Genomic DNA, 17,810 nt, shown 5'->3' with positions numbered 1-17,810 from the left:
ACCTGGCTAATTATTGTATTTTTAGTAGGGATGGGTTTTTTTGTTTTTTGTTTTTGAGACGGAGTCTCGCTCTGTCGCCCAGGCTGGAGTGCAGTGGCGCAATCTCGGCTCACTGCAAGCTCCGCCTCCCGGGTTCACACCATTCTCCTGCCTCAGCCTCTGAGTAGCTGGGACTGCATGTGCCCGCCACCATGCCTGGCTAATTTTTTGTATTTTTAGTAGAGACAGGGTTTCACCATGTTAGCCAGGATGGTCTCGATCTCCTGACCTCGTGATCCGCCTGCCTCGGCCTCCCAAAGTGCTGGAATTACAGGCGTGAGCCACCGCGCCTGGCCAGAGATGGGGTTTTGTCATGTTGGTCAGGTTGGCCTCGAACTCCTGACCTCAGGTGATCCACCTGCCTCGGCCTCCCAAAGTGCTGGGATTACAGGCGTGAGCTACCGTGCCTGGCTGGAAATCTTAAATATCACTATATGGAGTGTAAATTGATACAACTATTTTGAAAAATAATTTGGTATCACCTTGTAGAGTTCAGCTGTCATGTATCCTTCTATCCAAAAGTTTCACTTTTAAGTTTGTGCCCTAGAAGAACTTATACATATATTCCAGAATATGCATATAAGAGTGTTCATAGTATAATTGTACTTACAAAAGCAAGTAAACAAAACTGGAAATTACCCTGATGTCTTTTAAGAGGAGAATGTATACATAAATTTTATAGTATTTACACATGGTCCATTAAACTACAATGAAAAGGTGTGAACACATCTATAGATGACAACTCAGGTGAGTTGTAGAAATGTAATGTTAAATTTTAAAGAAAGAGAAACTTACATGGCATAGGATATAATATTTATAAAGCTCCAAAAAGCTAAACTTAACATATTGCTTAGGGAATCAAATATATGCAACTATAAAAAAATTAAGGTATTGATATATTAAATACAGGGAAGCAGTGACTTTGGCAGGGAGACAGGCGTTGGAAAGAGAAGGCACAAAGTATTGGAATATGGTGGGTTTTTTTGTTTGTTTTTTGTTTTTGTTTTTTTGAGGCGGAGTCTCACTCCACAGCCCAGGCTGGAGTGCAGTGTTACAATCTCCGCTCACTGCAACCTCCGCCTCCTGGGTCCCAGTTCAAGCAATTCTTCTTCCTCAGCCTCCCAAGTAGCTGGGATTACAGGTACATGCCACCGTGCCCAGCTAATTTTTGTATTTTTGGTAGACATGGGGTTTCACCATGTTGGTCAGACTGGTCTTGAACTCCTGGCCTCAAGTGATCTGCCTGTCTTGGCCTCCCAAAGTGCTGGGATTACAGGCATGAGCCCCTGCACCCAGCTGGAATATGGTGGTTCTTAAATCGGATAGTGGGTTCACATATGTTCCTTTTCTTGTTATAGTCTTTATTATATACGTTACAAATATTCTGGTACATGCATCAAATATTACATAATATTTACATTTCTGTTTTCAGAGCTATGGTGTTTTCTATCAACAGAAGAATCATGAAGTTCATAAAATTGGAAAGGAGAGCTTTATTTTTCATAAAGGGTTGCAGTCTGTCTGTAGGGTGGCCATTTTGACAGGCTGGGAAGTGTAGCCTCTGGCCAGAAGCAGGAAACAGGCACTTTGAGGGTGGGAAGAGTGAAACAGGGATTTATGCTGAACAGGGTGACCAAATATTCAGTAAGCTGCAGGATGAGTCATGAATATGAAAGTAGAAGCATGCACCTGGGCAGCTGAGCTTCATGCCTTTCCATGGCACCCATGTTCAAAAACTGGCAGTGTTAGCATAATCCATGGGTGGAGTTTTTGGCCCTCTGATGTCAGAAGGTGAAGCAGAGGACATGAAAACTCTCACTGCACATCCTTCATAGACTGGCCAGACCCACTCTGTGGTTGGTGGTCTCTTATCAGGAAGAAATGCTGGTTGGTTGTTGTGTTGAAACTGCTAAAGGGAGGGGCAGTCAGGAGGTTGGTTGAAATCAGCAATGGAGCAAGTCTTTCCAAAGGGCTGGTTTCTGTTTCTCTTCACAGAAAGCACTATTTCTCCACTTTGGGGATATGATTAATCTGGATATTATAAGTTATTTTAACCCTTACCAACCTGTTAGGTAAAAATAGTACTTTTAATTTTTATTTTAAAAATTGAATAAGGTTTAGTATTGGAAGTCCTAGCTGGAGCAGTTAGGCAAGGAAAAGAAAGACAAGGTATCCAAATTGGAAAAGAAGAAGTAAAATAATCTATTTGCAGATGGCAGAATTTTCTTTTTTTTCTTTTTTTTTTTTTTGAGACAGAGTCTCACTCTGTTGCCCGGGTTGGATGGAATGCAGTGGTGCGATCTCGGCTCACTGCAAGCTCTGCCTCCTGGGTTCACACCATTCTCCTGCCTCAGCCTCCCGAGTAGCTGGGACTACAGGTGCTTGCCACCACACCCAGCTAATTTTTTGTATTTTTAGTAGAGATGGGGTTTCACTCTGTTAACCAGGATGATCTCAATCTCCTGACCTCGTGATCTGCCTGCTTTGGCCTCCCAAAGTGCTGGGATTACAGGCGTGAGCCACCATGCCTGGCCAGTGGCAGAATCTTGTATGTAGAAAACCCTAAAGATTTTAGAAAAAACTATTAGAACTAATTCAGAAAAGTTTCAGGACACAAAAGCAACACTTCAATTCCATTTATATAATAGCATCAAAAAGATTAAAATACTTAGGAAGACACCTAACCAAGGAGATAAAAGATTCATACCCTGAAAACAACAAAATATTGCTGAAAGAATGAAAGATAACACAAATAAATGGAAAGACATCCCCATTCATGAATTAAAGACTTAAGATGCCTATACTACCAAAAGTGAACTGCAGATTCAATGCAATCCCTATCAAAATCCCCATGGCTTTTTTTTTTTTTTTTTTGTAGAAATAGAAAAATGTATCCAAAATTTATAGAGAATCTCAAGGTATCTCGAATAGGTAAAATTTTGATCATGAAGAATAAACCAGGAGGCCTCACCTCTCCTGATTTCAAAACACATTAAAAATCTGTAGCAATCAAAATGTTGTGGCACTGGCATAAAGACAGAGAAACAGTCCAAAAGAGCACCCAGAAATAAATTCTCAAGTATGTGGTCAAAGATACCAAGACCACTCAATGGGGAAAGGACAGTCTCCTCAGCAAATGTTGTTGGGAAAACTGGATATCCATATGCAAAATAATGAATTTTGACACTTATACCATGTATTACAGTTCTCCAGAGAAACAAAAGCAATAGGATATATTTGTGTGTATACATGATGAGATATGTATACACATTGTTACTTACATGTATATTTTTGGAATCGGCTCACGTGATTATGGAGGCTGAGATGTCCCATGATCTGCTGTCCACAATCTGGAGAATCAGAAGAGCAGTTGGTGTAATTCAGAGTCTGAAGGCCTGAGAACCAGGACCTCTGATGTCCAAGGGCAAGAGAAATGATGAGCTCAAGAAAAGAGAATTTGCCCTTCTTCTCCCTTTTTGTTCTCTTTTGGTCTTTAATGGATTGAATGATGTCTGCACACATCAGTGAGGGTGAATTTCTTTATTCAGTCTGATTCAAGTGATAATCTGTTCTGAAAACACCGTTACAGACACACCCAAAAATAATGTTTTACCAGCTATCTGGGCATCCCTTTGCCCAGTCAAGCTGACACAGAAAATTAACCATCACACACTTTATACAAAAATCAACTCAAAATGCATTAAAGACCTAAATATAAGACCTAAAACTGTTAAAGCTCCTAGAAGAAAGCATAGGAGAAAAAATTCATGACATTGGAATTGGCAATGATTTCTTGGACATGATATCAGAAGCATAGGCAGCAAAAGTGAAAAAAATAGACAAATGGGACTATATGAAACTTACCTGCCTCAAAGGACATAATAGGGTGAAAAGTCAACCCATGGAATGAGAGAAAATGTTTGCAAATCCTATACCTGATAAGGGGTTAATATGTAGACTATATCAAGGACTCCTGCAACTCAAAGACAAAAAAATCAAATTAAAAAATAGGCAAAGGGACTGGGCGTGGTGGCTCATGCCTGTAATCCCAGCACTTTGGGAGGCTGAGGGAGGTGGATCACCTGAGGTCAGGAGTTCAAGACCAGCCTGGCCAACATGACAAACCCCTGTCTCTAATAAAAATACAAATAGCCGGGTGTGGTGGCATACGCCTGTAGTCCCAGCTACTCAGAAGGCTGAGGCAGGAGAATAACTTGAACCCGGGAGGTGCAAGTTGCAGCGAGCCGAGATCATGCCACTGTGCTCCAGCCTGGGTGACAGAGCGAGACTCCATCTCAAAAAAAAAAAAAAAAAAAAAAGCAAAGGACTTGAATAGACATTTATCCAAATATGGTATGCAAATGGCTAATGAGTATATGGAAAGATACTCAACATCAGTAATCATCAGAGAAATTCAAAGCCATTATGTGATATCACATCACCCCCATTACAATGGTTTCTATAAAAATAAAAACAGAAAATAATGCATATGGTTGAGGATGTGGAGAAACTGCAACCCTGTGCCTGATTGGTAGGATTGTAAAATGGTATAACAGCCATGGAAAATAGTATGGCAGTCCCTCAAAAAATTGAAAATATATAACACCATATGATCCAGCAATTCTGCTTCTGGTGTATTTCCAAAAGAAAGCAGGGTATTGATGAGATATTTGCACATCCATGTTGATAGTAGCGTTATTCATGATCACTTACAAGGTAGAAGCAACTCAAATGTCCATCAGTGATGAATGGATCAACAAAATGTGATATACACATACAATGGAATATTATTCCGCCTTAAAAAAAAAGAAAAGGAAATCCTGGCACATGGCACTGTGCTGAGTGGAGTAAGTCAGTCACAAAAAGACAAATATTGTATTTTGCCACCTATATAAATTATCTAAAGTAGTCGGATTCATAGAAACAGAAAGAGTGGGCCGGGCGCGGTGGCTCAAGCCTGTAATCCCAGCACTTTGGGAGGCCGAGACGCGCGGATCACGAGGTCAGGAGATCGAAACCATCCTGGCTAACACGGTGAAACCCCCGTCTCTACTAAAAAACACAAAAAACTAGCCGGGCGAGGTGGCAGGCGCCTACTGTAGTCCCAGCTACTCGGAGGCTGAGGCAAGAGAATGGCATGAACCCGGGAGGCGGAGCTTGCAGTGAGCTGAGATCTGGCCACTGCACTCCAGCCTGGGCGGAGTCTCAAAAAAAAAAAAAAAGAAAAAAGAAACAGAAAGAGTGGTGGTTACCGGGAGCAGGGGTGAGGAGAAAAAAAGGAATAGTTGTTTTATAGAGTTTTAGATTTGCAAGGTGAAAAAGGTCTGGATTTTTGTTTTATAACAAAATGAATTTAACACTACTGAACTGTATTAAAAATAGTTAAGATGGTAAATGTTTTATCTGCTTTTTACTACAATTTTAAAAAAGAATGAGGTTGAACATCTTATGTATGTTTGTTGGCCATTAGTATTTTTTTCTGAACTTTCTAAATATGATTTTTAAATAAATGTCTTTTAAAGGCATGTGGAATAATATTAAGTACATTTCCCATTTACTTAATATTATCTTAGAAAAATTAGAAAGTTCCTTGGGGTCAGGAATTAAGGTTTATATTTCTTTTTGCCTTCTTTACTGTTTTCCACTGAGAAGATACATAATAAACCTGTTGACTCTTTAAAGACAAATCAGGGATTATAGGTGAAGTCCATGGGGCACTTTGTAAGAAAGATTTTATACTGAGATCAAAATGTAAGACTTCAAAGTTGTCCTTAGTACTTTTTCCCAATAGATAATAAATATTGCTAGAAGGCCTAAAGCGTTGGGTGACTAAAATGAATACTGTTTTCTTTTTGAAAAATCAATGACAATTGGGGGTAATTTACAGATAGTTTTTGAATTCTACCACCATACATTCAAACATGATTTCTATGATACTAATCTCAAAGTATTTTTCAGTTGGTTTCAAAAAGTCCACATTTTTTTCATTCTTTTCAGGTTATTCTGGACTTTATGAAGCCATTGAAAGTTGGGATTTCAAAAAAATTGAAAAGTTGGAGAAGTATAGATTACTTTTAAAACGTTTACAACCAGAATTTAAAACCAGAATTATTCCAACAGATATCCTTTCTGATCTGTCTGAATGTTTAATTAATCAGGAATGTGAAGAAATTCTACAGGTAAGTTAATATAAAGTACTAAAATTGGGGGAAATAATAATAACATGGGAGGTGTCTTCTGTTTTCTATACTGTTTTAGACCTGAGAAAGATCACTGAAACCCACAAAAGTACTCATAGAATAGTACCTTTTTTTTTTTTTTTTGAGATGGAGTCTCGCTCTGTCACCGAGGCTGGAGTGCAATGGCACGATCTCGGTTCACTGCACCCTCTGCCTCCTGGGTTCAAGTGATTCTCCTGCCTCAGCTTCCTGAGTAGCTGGGATTATAGGTGCGCGCTACCACGCCCAGCTAATTTTTGTATTTTTAGTAGAGATGGGGTTTCACCATGTTGATCAGGCTGGTCTCGAACTCCTGACCTCGTGATACACCTGCCTCGGCCTCTCAAAGTGCTGGGATTACAGGTGTGAGCCACCACGCCCAGCCAGAATAGTACTTTTAATGTGAACTGAGTAATTTTTGTGTCACAAAGTTTTTTTGAAGTTTGCCCTATTTTCAGTTAAAATCACCATAGTCTGTGAACAGTGTTTTATGCAAATTTAAATTGAACAGATGAGCAGATGAGAAAGGGCTACAGACTCTAGCAGTTAAGTGTTTAGACTCTGAACACAGATGAATTTCGTTAGAATCATAGCTCAACCACTTACTAGCAGTATGATCTTGGGCAAGTTACTTAGTTTCTCTGAATATCTGTTTCCTTGTGTGTAAAATGGAAATAATAATGGTACCTTATTAATATAGTACTTTTATAAGGGTAATGAGATATGTAAATGAGATAATATATATAAAGTACTCATGTATGTCTTGCACAGAGTATGTGAACAATAAGCTTTAGTTATTATGATTAGTAAAAGTCATACAAATTCCTCAACCCTGAAAAAAAAATTGTTAGTATTTTGTTATCTGTTTCCACATATTGCTATATGCCAATATACCCATGTTGGGAATAGTTGTCAAATGATTCTTTTCCTCATATTGCTGATGAGGAGAGGTGTAAGAACTCAGAGGCGATGAGAAGGCTTGGCTTGACACAGTGACATCTAGTGTAAAGGAAAGGATGAAGGAAAAAGTATCTTAAAAGATGTGTTGGACGGGGAAAAAACTGTCATGAATATGACCCATTGAACCGTAATGTACAATGGCTTTAAATCAGATAGTACGTGAACTGACATTTCTTCAGTCAAAACTGATAGAGGGAAAGCTTTTGAGATAATTGATCAATAAACTACAGTTGCTTTGCTTAGATTTGCTCCACTAAGGGGATGATGGCAGGTGCAGAGAAATTGGTGGAATGCCTTCTCAGATCAGACAAGGAGAACTGGCCCAAAACTTTGAAACTTGCTTTGGAGAGAGAGAGGAACAAGTTCAGTGAACTGTGGACTGTAGAGAACGGTAAGACACTGTACCCTCCTCACAGCTCTACTTAGGGCTTCACTCATTCCAACTGGTCTCTCACATCCCATCAGAGGCGTTTTCCCCTCAGAGAGCCAGAGCTACATCTCTAGTGCGAGACCAGCAGGAAGGTGCATTCTGGGAGGGAGGCAGTTACTTGCCTACAAAATTAGTTTGGTTGCATATGACCCCTAAAAATGGACTGGGGAAAACCACTCTCATCCAGAATTAGCCCATCTGGCCCAAACGATTTGGGGAAGACAGAATCCAAACTCCCAATCTAAGTTTAGATTATCAGAGAAATAGCTTGAGAATTCTAGAGTTAAAGGTTCAAACTCCAGGACTTACCCCCTTTTCAGAGTAGATTTCTTGATAGACATCGCCTCTCTTACTGGAAGCCATCTGGAAGTGAATCCGACGGGTGAAAGAATTGGTTGTGGTTAAGTGTCTGAACCATCATTTGGTTTCTTTTTTTTTTTTTTTTTTTGAGACGGAGTCTTGCTCTGTCGCCCGGGGCTGGAGTGCAGTGGCTGGATCTCAGCTCACTGCAAGCTCCGCCTCCCGGGTTTACGCCATTCTCCTGCCTCAGCCTCCCGAGTAGCTGGGACTACAGACGCCCGCCACCTCACCCGGCTAGTTTTTTGTATTTTTTTAGTAGAGACGGGGTTTCACCGTGTTAGCCAGGATGGTCTCGATCTCCTGACCTCGTGATCCGCCCGTCTCGGCCTCCCAAAGTGTTGGGATTACAGGCTTGAGCCACCGCGCCCGGCCTGGTTCCTTGAAGCTGACACTCAGAGCATTGTTTCAAAGTCTGAGTTTGGTAAACATCTGAATATCTGGTCTTAGCTTTCCTAGGCTTCTTTGGATCGTAAGTTGTTTCAGAAACTGTCTGTATAAATACACGTCTGATTTACTGGGTCAAGAGTCAGTCAGAAATGTCTGCTAAATCATGCTTCTATTGTTTTTTTTTTTTTTTTTTTTGGTGCATACGAATCCCTTGGAGGTCTTGTTAAAATGTGGATTCTGATTCAGTAGGGCAATGCGTTCCACACTTTGAGTAATATAGCTCTAAATTACACTGGAGGCCAACTCCAAATTGAGATTTGAAACTCAAAGTGATTCTTTTAACTGTTTTAAAAGGTGAAGGGGAGTGGTTGTGAGAAATTTTAATAGAAGTTAAAAATCTTAGTGTTATGACCTTTTTGTGGAGCTTTCACCATCAACACTATAATCAGATTATGTGAAGATTCTAAGACTTTTTTGATCTTACAAAGGTATAAAAGATGTTGAAACAGAAGATCTCGAGGATAAGATGGAAACTTCTGACATACAGATTTTCTACCAAGAAGATCCAGAATGCCAGAATCTTAGTGAGAATTCATGTCCACCTTCAGGTACCCGGCATTGTTTGTTCTTTTCCATAATGGTGCTCTTCTGGTGTTTGGTGTGGTACCCAAAGTCACAGCCTTGTGAAAAGGTTTGTAAGGAAAATTAAGAAAGAAAAGAGAATTTATGTTACAATAGATACTTTTTCTATATTTGGAATGCCATTCTCTCCTTCCAGTTCTTCCACTTTTTTTTCTTCTTTTTACTATCTTTTTTTCTTCTTTTACCACTAAGAAAGTATGTGCATGTCTATGGTGGAAATGCGAATAGAGTCTTCACCAAAACCTGATGTCTATGAATTCCTAAATCAGCCTTGCTTTCTAAAGAATACTACTTCTATTTCTTTTTTTTTTTTTTTTTTTTTTTTTTTTTTTGAGACGGAGTCTCGCTCTGCCGCCCAGGCTGGAGTGCAGTGGCCGGGTCTCAGCTCACTGCAAGCTCCGCCTCCTGGGTTTACGCCATTCTCCTGCCTCAGCCTCCCAAGCAGCTGGGACTACAGGCGCCCGCCATGTCGCCCGGCTAGTTTTTTGTATTTTTTAGTAGAGACGGGGTTTCACCATGTTAGCCAGGATGGTCTCGATCTCCTGACCTCGTGATCCGCCCGTCTCGGCCTCCCAAAGTGCTGGGATTACAGGCTTGAGCCACCGCGCCCGGCCAGAAATACTACTTCTATTTCTGAGCCACTTGCTCAATTTCCTTTTAGGACCCCTGGGCTGCCCTGCAAGATGATGAAGTTAGTGTGCTACCCAAATGCACCCAGCTGAGAATTGAGTAGGGGCTGAGATCCAGCCTGTGCATTTGCCACACGGTGCATTGAGGGGCTGTGTCCTCCAGGAGAAGCTCCTTTTTCTCATTTACACAGAGGCACTGTGTAAGTTAGCTGTGGCCCTGTGAGGCCCCCGTATGCTTCTCAAAGCATATTTTCTTGATGGCTTTATGAGACCAGAAAGTTGTATAATATGCCATAATAAAAAATTATTTATAAAAGAGTATCAGGAAGGAAATTAGGATTAATAATGAGTGGTGTTAGAAGAAAAATGATATTAGGATAACATCATAAAGAGAAAATGTGCAGATTGCTTCTGCAACTGAATGTTACAAGTATTTTTGTTCTGTTTTGTTGTTGGTCATTTCAGAATAAAATCTGTTACCCCTTGGAAAAATAAAGAAAAAAAAACAATAAAATCAATGAATATGAGTTGCTTTGAATTTTCTGACATGTGAAGATTCTTGCATGTCTTTTGTTGTTTTTTTGAGATGGAGTCTCTCGCTCTGTTGTTCAGGCTGGAGTGCAGTGGCACAATCTCAGCTCACTGCAACCTTGGCCTCCTGGGTTCAAGTAATTCTCCTGCCTCAGTCTCCCAAGTAGCTGGGACCACAGGCATATGCCACCACATCTGGATAATTTTGTATTTTTTTTGTAGAGATGGGGATTTCACCATATTGGCCAGGCTGTTCTCAAACTCCTGACCTCAAGTGATCCATCCACCTCAGCCTCCCAAGTGCTGGGATTATAGGCATGAGCCACTGCGCCTGGCTCTTACATGTCTTTTGTGTGAGGTTAATTCACTTAACCTTTTAGAAATTCTCCCTTTCTCTAAAATGGGCAGGTTAGACTCAGTAGATAATTTCCAAAGTCTTTGCTAGCTCTTAACATTTTATATGCCTACCTGTTATTGAGATAAAGCCTTTGATTATTTTTTAAAACTTCTGGTTGTGTCGAGAGAAAATATCGTTTGAGAACCTGAAGAACGACAAAGTGTTATTGTGCCTTAATATGAAATTGCTTTGAGAATCCAATGTTGACAGTTTGGTTTTCTTCAAATATCTTGGGAGGATTTGTTGCTTTTTTCCATACAGCATTGCCTTTAGTGGACAGGTTGTCTTACCCTGAATTGAGCCATTCTTGCTTTGGTTTCTCTTTGTTAGCCTTCCATGATTTTATAAAAAATAATTCATGTTTTTGTTTTTCTTTTCCTTCTTGCCTTCAATACTTTGTCATTGAGAGAATTCTGTACTTCAAATCAGTGGAAAAGAAAGAGTGGTTACCAAAAGAAAGGATTCTAAACTTTCTCCAGTGAGGCTTTCCTTGCTGGAGTCAGAATTTGTGGACATTAGACTGTAGCTGTTACCGTGATTCCTCAGAGCAGGAACTATTTGGTAATTTTGCTCCTTTTGTATTCCAGAAGTGTCTGATACAAACTTGTACAGCCCATTTAAGCCAAGAAATTACCAATTAGAGCTTGCTTTACCTGCTAAGAAAGGACAAAACACAATAATATGTGCTCCTACAGGTAAGCCTGTTGCCATTACTTACATCGTTTTTCTGTTTGCTTCCTTTTTTTTTTTTCTTTTGTTGAATACTGGGACAGAATGGGCAAGTTTCAGTTTTTTCCTTATTCCATGTGTCTTTTGAGAAAACTGTCCTACTAATGTCCTTATGTATTTTATGGGACATGAGAAGGTAAGAAAAGTGCCCTCTGTTAGCTTGCTTTTGGGTCTTGGCTGTTTGCATGCACCTAGGAAGTAGCTTGATATTTTTTAGTCATAGTGCAAATCCTGTAACTGTTAACCCATCTAAATTATCAATTAATTAGTCAGCTCAGTGGTATTAGAAGAGCCAAAAATAAATGCCTTTCTAGAGAAATATCTAATATATGAGTTACATGTTTTCTTTTTTCCTTACATGTTAAAAGGTTGTGGAAAAACCCTGGTTTCAGTCCTTATATGTGAACATCATCTTAAAAAATTCCCACAAGGACAAAAGGGGAAAGTTGTCTTTTTTGCAAATCAGATCCCAGTATATGAACAGCAGGAATCTATATTCTCAAAATACTTTGAAAGACTTGGGTAGGTATAATAGTTGCTTCAATTTCTTTTTCTCCAGCTTTGTGTTAATTGATGTGTTCTCTGTTTGGTTTTGAAAAACAATGATAAAAAATTAGATTCAGCTTTTATATAATCCAGATGTAATTCCTTCATGGATTCAAGTCTTTTTTTGTTAGATGTACCAGAAAGCTTAAACTCCCCTGGTTTGCCCTTGTATGGGGAGTAAATAACTTCAGGGATAAATCTGACGTTTATGGGACACGTTTAACTTCTTTAGTGATTTTATAATTTATTTGATATTATTCTTTTACGTACTCTTTTCTCAGTGACTTAACATATGCTACTATAAATTACAACTAGCTTGGATTTATTGATCACTTACTATGTGTCAGGCTCTGTGCTAAGGACTTGCCTACTCCTTTTGGACTCAGAGAATTTAATCAGTTGATGTTCTGAGCTACCGTTTCATATTTGTGGTTCCTTATTCACATCGTGGTTGGTAATATGGAATTTCTGTCATTTCCCAGGTATAGAGTTACAGGTATTTCTGGAGCAACAGCTGAGAACGTACCGGTGGAACAGATTGTTGAGAACAATGACATCATCATTTTAACTCCGCAGATTCTTGTGAACAACCTTAAAAAGGGAACGATTCCATCACTGTCCGTCTTTACTTTGATGATATTTGATGAATGCCACAACACCAGTAAACAACACCCATACAATATGATCATGTTTAATTATCTAGATCAGAAACTTGGAGGATCTTCAGGCCCACTGCCCCAGGTATCTCCAAAGTCAGGCGAATACTTTGGAAGAGCTATAATCTTCCTAACTCCTATTTTCTTACTCTTGTGGCCACATTGAAGATGTCCTTCTCAAGTCCCGAGTCCATATTGTGCAACTCATTATGAATTTTGTTTCCTTTATTCATTTGTTCACTTAGTAAATATGCATTATGTGCCTCCATGTGCCATACACTGTGTGTTAGTAGAAACAAAAAAACAAAAACTGTACTCCAGCAGGAAAGTTGTATGAGGGGTTGTGGAAACATGGTACCATTTCTCAGACATCTCATGATTTTGAATGCTCCTTACAGGTCGTTGGGCTGACTGCCTCGGTTGGTGTTGGGGATGCCAAAGACACAGATGAAGCCTTGGATTATATCTGCAAGCTGTGTGCTTCTCTTGATGCGTCAGTGATAGCAACAGTCAAAGACAACCTGGAGGAACTGGAGCAAGTTGTTTATAAGCCCCAGAAGTGTAAGTTGGATCCAGTAACAAGCCCTTTGAGATTTTGTTACTCTCTGCTACCTCTAGTTCAGAGCCATCGAGACGAACACTGAACTTTGACTCTTTCTCTGTTTAGTAGAAAATATTTAACCCCAAACTTGAGTAATAGTCACATTTTTAGCCTCTCTAACTGAGCTCCGATCCCAAGCAATGGATGAACCTCAGAAGTGGCCTGTAGAGAGCAAACATTCTTCCTCTTTGGTTCCAAAAACCTCTTATAAATGTACTAGCAATGCAAAAGAGGTGATGAGAGAATTTAGACATCAGATAGCCAAGAGCTGGGCTCACTCAGCCTTTTCCCATGCTCTGTCCCTGTGTGGTCATCATGTTTGAATATGTATTTGATCATTTTAGTTGAAATGGAATGATCTGAATTCATTATGTCACTCCTCAAACGATCAGAGATGATTTTTTAATAAGACTAACAACTGTTTATTGATGTTATTATTATGCTAACCCTGCAAGGAAGAGAGGGATACAGAGAATATATATGACTTCACCCTTGCTCTCTGAGTAGTATGTGACTGTATGTCTGAGGTAGAACAAATACACCTGTAATAGGGAGTGGTGTAGATAAGTTCCTTTTTGAAGGCTGCTTGTGAGTAAGGAGTTTGATGTACCCAGTCCCAACTTTTCAGTGTCACATATGAATTTCTTTATAGTCTAGTTCCTCCTGCCCTCTGATCTTCATCACCTTCAAATATTCATAAACCCAACCATGTTGCATTCCTCTGGGCTACTCAATCATGCCATGTGCTTTCTCTCTCCAACCTTTTGTCTGTGCTTCCTTTGTACATCACTGCGCTTTTTTTTTCTTTGCCAAGTTGTGATGGAATATATATGACTACTCTTGCTTTCTTCTTTCTTCTTCCTGTATTTATTCTACAACTCTGACTTCCCTGGAAGAGTTAGGTGTTACTTTCCTTGTGTTTTATGACACTTTGCGTGTACAATTTCTTTTTTTTTTGAGACAGAGTCTTGCGCTGTTGCCTAGGCTGGAGTGCAGTGGTGCGATCTCAGCTCACTGCAAGCTCCACCTCCTGGGTTCAAGTGATTCTCCTGCCTCAGTCTCCTGAGTAGCTGGAATTACAAGCATGTGCCACTACACCTGGCTAATTGTTTGTATTTTTAGTAGAGACAGGGTTTCACCATGTTGGCCAGGCTGGTCTTGAGTTCCTGACCTCAAGTGATCCACCCTCCTCGGCCTCCCAAAGTGTTAAGATTACAGGCATGAGCCACCACACCTGGCCACACTTTACATGTACTTCCGTTAGAGAACTGCTGTGGTTAGTTAGCTATGTATATTTCTCTCCCTTAAGATCACAGCCCTGTATGGAGCATGAAGTGTGTTCTTTCAACTGTCTATAATCAAAGCATGGCACATTGCAGGCAATTAATAATTAGGCTGAAATAATACACTGATAAATGGAGGATCAGTGTGAATACCGCTGGGGGCTGTGGCAGGAGGGAGACTGTCAAAGCACAGAGACAGGGTTAGATTGTGGCACTTGCAGAGACATGAGAGATGCCAGCCTCATCAGAGAAGAGGTAACAGGACAGCCACAGTAAGAAGCTGGTTAGGCCGGGTGCAGTGCCTCACACCTGTAATCCTGGCACTTTGGGAGGCCAAGGCGGGTGGATCACCAGCTCAGGAGTTCGAGACCAACCTGGCCAATATAGTGAAGCCCTGTCTCTACTAAAAATACAAAAATTAGCCAGGCGTGGTGGCAGGTGCCTGTAGTTCCATCTACTTGGGAGGCTGAGGCAGAAGAATCACTTGAACCCGGGAGAGGGAGATTGCAGTGAGCTGAGATCGCACCACTGCACTCCAGCCTGGGTGACAGACTGAGACTTTGTCTCAATCCAAAAAAAAAAAAAAAGAAGTTAGTTAGACCTACACCATGAAAGACAGATGTTAGAATCAGTACAAGAAGCAACAGGGAGCCATTGCATTTTGAGCATTTGTTATATCATCTGGACTACCTGCCAGTGAGCTTGGAACCTTAGGTTTTTCAAAGGAAGTATCAAGGGCAGAAAAAGGTTTTAGAGATATCTACTTTGAAGTACAGTCTGTCCTTCCTGAAAATATACTCACTCTTTTTTCTTTTTTTTAATGTCTCTAGTTTTCAGGAAAGTGGAATCACGGATTAGCGACAAATTTAAATGCATCATAGCTCAGCTGATGAGGGACACAGAGAGTCTGGCGAAGAGAATCTGCAAAGACCTCGGTGAGATAAATCTCATATTTTGTGTTCTCTCTACTTGGGAATAGCCATTTATTGTTCACTGTGGTCTTTTTGCATTCTCCTTAGTTCAGACAATGTCAAGAGCATATGCAGAGATTGTCTTCCTTGATTATAGGTTATTTAGGAGCCTTATATGTCCTCCTTTATTCTTTCTTTTTTTCCTTTTTAAATCCAAAATAAGTTCATCCAGACACACGCACCTGAAAAATAACCATACTTAAGTCAGTTCATTGCTTTCTCTACCTTCTAAATCAGCTTTCCCTCCTGACTTTCCTGTTTACCTGAATGAAACCGCCATTCCTCTGCTGGCTCAGATTTATACCTAGAGGCAATCACCTAGCACATTTCCCAGCGCTAAAGGAGTGCGACTAGAGATGGGCCAGGGGAAGACAGTGAAGGGCCTGGATTTGAATTTTATCCTAAAAACAATGGGGAAAAAAGTGAAGATTTAAAACTGATTAGTGATGTAATAAAGATACCAGTGAATGAGAAGGACCAAAGAGAGGAAGTGGAGATGGACTGGAGAAGGAAGGAGACACATGTGAGATGCTTCTAACTTGAGTGTTATGATTGGATGGCTAACCGAATTCGGGTGGGGATGAGAAAGGGGAGGAAGGGGCTGACTCCCCCCGAGGCGTCTGGCTTAGGCCCTTGTATGAATGCCAGTGGGTGGTCCTGGTATCAGGACTAGAAGCATTGGCAGGTACAGGTGAGTTTTGAGTTTTAGAGACGTTAAATGTGACGTCTGTAAGACACCTCATGGAGTCTCTCCTTCTCTCACACGTATTTTGCTTTTCTCTCCCCTTTTCTTTCACAATTGCTATTATAACTGTTCTAACAGCCTTCTAGCTGATTTTGCCCACTTCCGCTCTCTCTTCCATTCAACCCCTCATGAACTAGTTAGTCTTCATGAATACATTTTATCATGTCCCTGTCCTGCTTAAAAACCCTTTGCCTACAGGATAATCTTCACGCCTCTAACCTGCAGTCTGAGCTCTGCCTGAACAACCAGGTTCTACTTATCTTTCCAGTGTTATATTCTACTACTTCCCTACCTGAATCCTTTTGATTTAGCAATTTCCTGAATGTGTTCATGTGTATGTTCATTCATTTAGTGCTAAGGAATGTGCCAGGTGATGGGAATACAGCATGAACCCAAAGACACAGCCCCGGGCCTCAGGGCATTTCTAGTCTGATGGTAAGGCCAAAATTAGATGAGTAATAATAATACTAAAGCAGCTGCTGTGGTAGGGATAATAAGGTGTGTTTCAGGGACAGGGAATAGCACATGCAAAGGCCAGGACACTAGAAAGAGTATGGGGACTTCCCTTAGCCCTGCAGAATGCGGAAAGGAGAATGGCCGGAAATGAGAAGCAAAAGCAAGCAGAGGCCGGAACATGGGGAGGAGCCTGTGAGCTGGAGCAGGATTTTGGCTGCAGGAACCCACTAAAGGCTTTTAAGCAGTGGAATGGTTTCTCATCTGCAATTTTGCAAACTCCCTCTAACCACTGGGTAGAGAATGGGGTAGAGGGAACAAGGCAAGAGGAAGGGAGACCAGTTTGGAGGTTGTCATAGTATCCAGCAGCACAATGATGTGGTTTGAATTGGGGAAGTAGCAAAGGATGGAGAGATGGTGACGTGAGTTTCTATTTTCTTACTCCTCCCACCTCAGGTACCTTGCCTTTTTGCAAAAGGCTACTTAAGACTATTTCATGGAGGAATACCCTGTTTGCAGAGAGTAAGAAAGAAAATTAGGCCGGGTGCAGTGGCTCACGCCTGTAATCCCAGCACTTTGGGAGACCAAGGCAGGCAGATCACCTGAGGTCAGGAGTTCAAAACCAGCCTGACAACATGGTGAAACCCTGTCTCTACTAAAAATATAAAAATTAGCCAGGCTTGGTGGCACACGCCTGTAGTCTCAGCTGCTTAGCAGGCTGAGGCAGGAGAATCGCTTGAATCCGGGAAGCGGAGGTTGTGGTGAGCCAAGATCGCACCACTGTACTACAGCCTGGGCATCAGAGTGAGACTCTGCCTCAAGAAAAAAAAAAAAGAAAGAAAAGAAAATGAAAGGGTGAGGCCTGTTTATAACCTAAATGACCATATGACACAGTGACAAACTTTTTTTTTTTTTAATTTTTTACAGAAAACTTTTCTCAAATTCAAAATAGGGAATTTGGAACACAGAAATATGAACAATGGATTGTTACAGTTCAGAAAGCATGCATGGTGTTCCAGATGCCAGACAAAGATGAAGAGAGCAGGATTTGTAAAGCCCTGTTTTTATACACTTCACATTTGCGGGTATGTTCCTCCTTTTAAGAGTCATATTCTGGTCGCAGCACCTACTGGGAGTGGCACCCTGGAAGCCAAGATAACAACTTCTTATCCTGTCCTCAAGAGCTCGCTTAGGAACCTTTCCAGAAAGTTCTTATGAATCAAACTCCAGAAG

The 17,810-nt window shown here is 40.7% G+C and overlaps 1 protein-coding gene across 2 annotated transcripts in view; it reads left to right on the top strand.

Annotated features, from left to right (window-relative positions):
- DDX58 (DExD/H-box helicase 58) overlaps nt 1-17,810 on the top strand; it is a 75,304-nt gene that overhangs the window by 31,169 nt on the left and 26,325 nt on the right. Inside the window, exons 1-10 of one of the 2 annotated variants that reach the window (XM_033237541.1) lie at nt 2,899-3,563; nt 6,037-6,218; nt 7,461-7,608; nt 8,883-9,002; nt 11,181-11,288; nt 11,691-11,844; nt 12,351-12,609; nt 12,923-13,085; nt 15,239-15,343; nt 17,505-17,662. In XM_033237541.1, the coding sequence (XP_033093432.1) occupies nt 3,545-3,563; nt 6,037-6,218; nt 7,461-7,608; nt 8,883-9,002; nt 11,181-11,288; nt 11,691-11,844; nt 12,351-12,609; nt 12,923-13,085; nt 15,239-15,343; nt 17,505-17,662 (1,416 nt within the window). In that variant the 5' untranslated portion in view covers nt 2,899-3,544. Of the gene's footprint in view, nt 1-2,898; nt 3,564-6,036; nt 6,219-7,460; nt 7,609-8,882; nt 9,003-11,180; nt 11,289-11,690; nt 11,845-12,350; nt 12,610-12,922; nt 13,086-15,238; nt 15,344-17,504; nt 17,663-17,810 lie in introns of those variants that run through there. The other variant, XM_033237540.1, reaches the window with a different exon arrangement.

The sequence above is a fragment of the Trachypithecus francoisi genome, unplaced genomic scaffold (assembly GCF_009764315.1).
Source record: "Trachypithecus francoisi isolate TF-2019V2 unplaced genomic scaffold, Tfra_2.0 Lachesis_group16, whole genome shotgun sequence".
Lineage (NCBI taxonomy): Eukaryota > Metazoa > Chordata > Mammalia > Primates > Cercopithecidae > Trachypithecus > Trachypithecus francoisi.
Note: the sequence above shows the minus strand (reverse complement) of the source record. Positions and strands in the feature narration are given on the sequence as shown.